This window comes from Piliocolobus tephrosceles, chromosome 6, assembly GCF_002776525.5.
Source record: "Piliocolobus tephrosceles isolate RC106 chromosome 6, ASM277652v3, whole genome shotgun sequence".
NCBI classification, from domain to species: Eukaryota; Metazoa; Chordata; class Mammalia; order Primates; family Cercopithecidae; genus Piliocolobus; species Piliocolobus tephrosceles.
In genome coordinates this window covers 2,381,858-2,386,379 of record NC_045439.1, presented here as the reverse complement: position 1 = coordinate 2,386,379, position 4,522 = coordinate 2,381,858, and the positions used below count along the sequence as shown (strand labels likewise).

The window sequence follows — 4,522 nt, the reverse complement described above, 5'->3', positions numbered from 1 at the left end:
GCCCATGGGCCAGCGGGGCTGGGGGCTGTTGAGCCTGAAGGCTGAGGCTGGGAGGGAAGAGAAGATAAGAGAGTAGGTGTTGGCCGGGTAGGAGGGAGGTGGGGAGATGCCTGGATCTGATAATGTTGCAGCTTGGAAGACTGGAGAAGGAACCCAGTTGGAGGGACCAGAAAGCTCTCAAGTTTCTGAGCTCAACCCCCAACCTTCACTATCCCTACCTCCCCCACCCTGCAGGATGAGCCCGAGCAACATGCTAGGCTCCACACCCAGGCCTGGAGCTCCTCCCTCGTTCTCCCCAGTGTTCCTGCCTGCACAGCCCAATAGACATGAGGAAAGGGGCCCATGGACTAGGTGGGACAGGCAGAACAGAGTGGCCACCTGCTGGCTTCTGTCCCTTCTCACGGAAGGCAAGGCCCACGGCAGGCCCAGGACTCAGACTCCTGGGGCCTGGCTGCTGCCCTTCCCCCTCCCCCCGGGAAAGGAGAGGCACCACTCAGAGGCAGGCAGGCCAAAACCCTAGTTTATTTCAGCATCAGCAGTATCTTAGCCATCAAAAAAATAAACTCTACCAAGGGTGACGGAAGTCTCTACAGCAAGGCTAAGGGCTCGCCAGGTGGCGAACATCAGGGGTGCGTGGTGGGCACTGCCCAGGCAATAAGTTAGGAAGCAGCAGGGCTGGTGTCGGGTGTGGGCCGGGCTTCACTTCTGAGCAGGCATGAGGTCGTCGATGGCCTGGCCCTGCTCCAGCCGCTGCTCCATCTCGATGAGCAGCTTCACTCCGTCCACCACCATCTGCACCAGCTCCACTTCCGAAAAGCCCAGGCGGTCAGCGTTGGAGACGTCGAAGACCCCGCCCACTGCAGCCGTGTCCACACCGCCTGGGGAGACAGCAGGTCAGGGCGGAGGAAACAGGGCTGCCCAAAGGCCAACAGGAAGCCCGCAACAGCTGCCCTGCTCACCTGTGCCTCGCTTCTGAAGTCGTAGCCGCTTAAGCACCTCCGAGAACTTCTCATGCTTGCCCAGGTGGGGCAGCTTGATGTGCACTCCTGCCCGCAGCCCTGTGCCCAGGTTGGATGGGCAGGTGAGGATGTAGCCCAGGTGAGGGTTCCACATGAACTCATAGTTCTTAGACTTGAAGAGAGTTTCAATCTGCAGACGAGAAAAGGGTATGAGGGAGAAGGGCCTGCCTGAGACCCCCACAGGCCCTGAGACTCCCAAGTCCCAGAAATCCCCCAGGGGGACTGATGGGGCACCCACATCCCTGCTGGAGCCCTGGGGTCTGGGCCTGCCCCATCCCTGGCACCTGGGTGAGGCCGGTGCAGAAGCGGGTGAACACCTCCTTCATGTTGCCCCCCTTCTGCATGGAGATGACCCGCAGGTGGTCCTCCTCGTTGACCCATACCAGGAAGGTCTTACTGTCATTGTGCCTGCCGGAGGGCTGGTCTCAGGGCATATCCCGAAAAAAGCCCCAGGCCGTCCCCAGACCAAAGGAACTTCCCAAGTCCCCGAGGTGCTGCTCCCAACCGTGCCCTGGAGCGGGGGCTGCTGCCAAGACTCCACCCAACACGGGGCAGGCGGGGACCGAGACGCCTCAGGGAGCAGGAGAACCCCAGCTGCCATCACGTGCTGTGGTCTGAGGTGAGGCAGGGCCAGGGACCGCCAGGACAGCCCCGCCCGCCCCCGACAGTGGGGGTAGGAGCCCTGCCCCCGGAGAAGCTTCTGCGTCACCAGCCCCTGGCAGAATCTCAGCGACGGAGGAGTGAGAAAACAAGGAGCTCCAGCTCCCGAGGGGCGTCGGGCAGAGGCGCCAGGGAGCCCTGCCCCCACCTCACGTCTCGAGGGGGACTGAGTCCTGAGCGCCCAGGGGCCCGGGCCCAGCACCTTAACGCACCTGCTCGGCCAAGGTCACCTGCACGGGAGGCGCGGCAGGGAACCCAGACCCCTCCCTCCCTCCGTCCCTCCCTCCCTCCTCCTCCTCCTCCTCCTCCTCCTCCTCGCCGCGAGGGGCCCCACCCCGGCGAGGCGGGACGAGAGGGAAAGGGGAGGCGGCGGGGAGGGCGGACGCCGCGAGAGGGCGCAGAGGGACACGCACCAGATACCACGGGCGTCGGGCCAGTCGCGGGCCATGCCCGAGGCCAGCAGCAGAGGTGACACGGGCTTGTCGAAGAGGAAGTGGTCGTCGATGAGCTGCTGCTGCTCCGCCTCCGTCATGCTCTTGAGCGCGTAGTACCGGCCCGCCAGGTCGCCGTCCAGGCTGGACAGGGCTGCGGGCGGTGCGCTCAGGACGCTCGGCTGCCGCGCCCGCCCCTCCAGCCCCCAGCGCGGACCCGCCCGCCCCCGTGCTCCACCCCGGGGGACGTCAGAGGCCCCCACCCGCCCAGATTTGCGGGCGTCCAGTCCTCATGGCCCGGGCGACGGTCCCAGTCGGTGACCCCGCGCCAGGACCCGCCCGCCCTGGGCCCCAGGCCGCTGTGGGCGCGGGGCTGGGCCTCCGTCCCTCGGTCCCTCCGGGAAAGTGAACCCAGGAGCGCGCAGATAGGAGCGCGGCGGCGGCTGCCGCTCCCAGGCGACGAAAACAAAAGCGGGCGGGGACCGCGCCGGGAGGGGCACGCCGCCGCCGCCGACCCTTGGCCCGCCCGGCCCCTACCTTCCACCGCGAGCTTCTCGATGGCGCGGCGCTCCCCGCGGCTGCAGTGCGGGGGCAGGCAGAAGCCGCGGATGCTGCGGCCCGTGCGCACCCGCGAGCTCAGCACGTAGTTGGGGTCCAGGTCGTCGCCGCCCTGGGGGGCGAGACGGGAGTCAGCGCCCGGAGACCCCGGCCCGGCCCGCCCGCCGCCCCGCCCGCCGCCCGCACCTGCACACCTGCAGGTTGTCGGGGTTGAGGTCGGTCTTGTGCTCATCGCTGGGCTTGTAGCCGCCGTGCCGGTCCTCGATGATGGGGTCGAAGAGATCCTTGAACACTTCGTAGGACTCCTCGTCGCCCGCCACGCAGCCCACGGTCATGATGTACGGGTGGCCTAGGGGAGGGGGCGCGGGACGGAGACGGTGACGTCACTGCCGGGCCCGAGCGCGCTGCCGAGGACCCTGCGGCTGCGCGCGGGGAGGGGGCGCCGGGACCCCGGCCCCGAGGGGTCGCGTACCCGGGTTGTCCACGCCCGTCTGGATGACGTCGTCCAGCGTGAAGCCGCTCGGCGTGCTCTTGGCGCGCAGCTCCGCGTACAGCTCCGGGGTCAGCACCTTGGCCATGTGGTTGTTGTGGGCGCTCAGGTCGGGGAACTCATCCTCGGCGGGGAAGCGCAGCTTCAGCGCGTTGTGGCTGTTGGAGAAGGGCATGGCGGCGGCGGGCTGCGGGGAGACGCGGGGTCAGCGGGGACCGGCAAGCCGGGGTTCCCGGACTCCCGCGTACCACTCAGGCCCCCGCCGCCGGGCCCCCCGGCGCCCCCGGGAAGCGGCCAAGGTCAGAGGGGTCCGCAGCGCGCGCCGGGAGCGCCATCATCGCCGGGGACCCCCGGCCGGTCCGGCGCGCGCTCCAGGCAACGCGCCCGCAGCGCGTGACGCCGCAGCGCCCGCGCCCCCTTTGCACGCAGCGCCCCTAGCCCCGGCGCCGACGCCCCCGGCCCCCGGGCCAACTCACCGGGCGGCCGGGCGGGGGCGGGGGCGCTCCGTCCGTCGGCAGCTCCCGGAGCGACGCAGGCGAACAGCGGCCGCTCCGCGCTCCCGCGGCTCTTAAGGGACGCAACGAGGGCCGCCCATTGGCGGCTATTTATAGCCCATTCATTCCATTGGCCCGCGCCGCGGGGTGGTGCCGCCGCTTTGTCCGCCGCCCGCAGCCCCCGACACCCCCGGCCGCCCACCCGAGCCGTCTCCCCGCTGGGACCCCGCGCAGCCTGCCCAGTCCCCCGCCCAAGACCTCGAGGCCGAAACCTCAGATCCTTGAATATCTGGATCCCCTGGCACGCCCTTGCCTCCGAGCGGGAAACTGAGGCGGAGAGCCTCCGGGCACTCGAGGACGCTCGGGTTCATCCGCATCCTCTAGCCTGCCCGCCTAGTCCAGCCAGCCCCCGCGGCGGCGGCGAGGGGCCGGGCGAAAGCGTTCGGGGCTTCCGCAGCAGGTACTGCCCCCACCCCACCCCCGGCCAGTGCGAGCTGGCCCGGAGCCGTCGACCTTCCTCAAGGTGCCCTCAGGCATCTCCTGGGCGATCTTGGTGCAAAGCGAAGGCGCGCGGGAGGCGCAGTCTGGCTGCGGCCCAGCCCGGGGGCAACCCGCGGTGCCCTGACCTTGGACAAGTCCTGGGTCTCCGGGGGATGCAAGCCAGAAACCACGGGGACACTGTGGTCTTAAGAGGCCGCTGGCAAGTGCAGCCTTGGAGTTTCCAGACCCCAACCCTGGGCCCTCTTCGCAGGGGACAAGCTCACCCGACCCCCAAAGGCAGTCCCCAGAGACTTCAGGCAAGGATGGGAGGAAACGCTAATAAACAATAAGCATAAATGCGATTTAAAGAAGAAGAAGAGGCCGGGCGCG

The 4,522-nt window shown here is 68.7% G+C and overlaps 1 protein-coding gene across 1 annotated transcript; it reads right to left on the bottom strand.

Moving 5' to 3' along the window:
• Positions 1-500: 500 nt before the first annotated feature.
• Positions 501-3,693, bottom strand: CKB (creatine kinase B). Its single transcript, XM_026447512.2, has 8 exons — positions 3,635-3,693; positions 3,141-3,345; positions 2,863-3,017; positions 2,648-2,780; positions 2,093-2,264; positions 1,304-1,427; positions 960-1,149; positions 501-878 (listed from the first exon to the last, which is right to left on the bottom strand). The coding sequence occupies exons 2-8, from the start codon at positions 3,331-3,333 to the stop codon at positions 700-702; spliced, it is 1,146 nt and encodes a 381-aa protein (XP_026303297.1). The 5' UTR covers positions 3,334-3,345; positions 3,635-3,693; the 3' UTR covers positions 501-699.
• Between the last annotated feature and the right edge of the window lie 829 nt (positions 3,694-4,522).

Excerpts from the sequence above, each read along its gene's own strand:
- CKB (XM_026447512.2), bottom strand. The coding sequence starts at position 3,333 with ATGCCCTTCTCCAACAGCCACAACGCGCTGAAGCTGCGCTTCCCCGCC. Across the intron at positions 1,428-2,092 it reads CCCGACGCCCGTGGTATCTG|GCACAATGACAGTAAGACCT; the intron begins GTGCGTGTCCCT and ends GCCCTCCGGCAG. Across the intron at positions 1,150-1,303 it reads TCTGCACCGGCCTCACCCAG|ATTGAAACTCTCTTCAAGTC; the intron begins GTGCCAGGGATG and ends TCTCGTCTGCAG.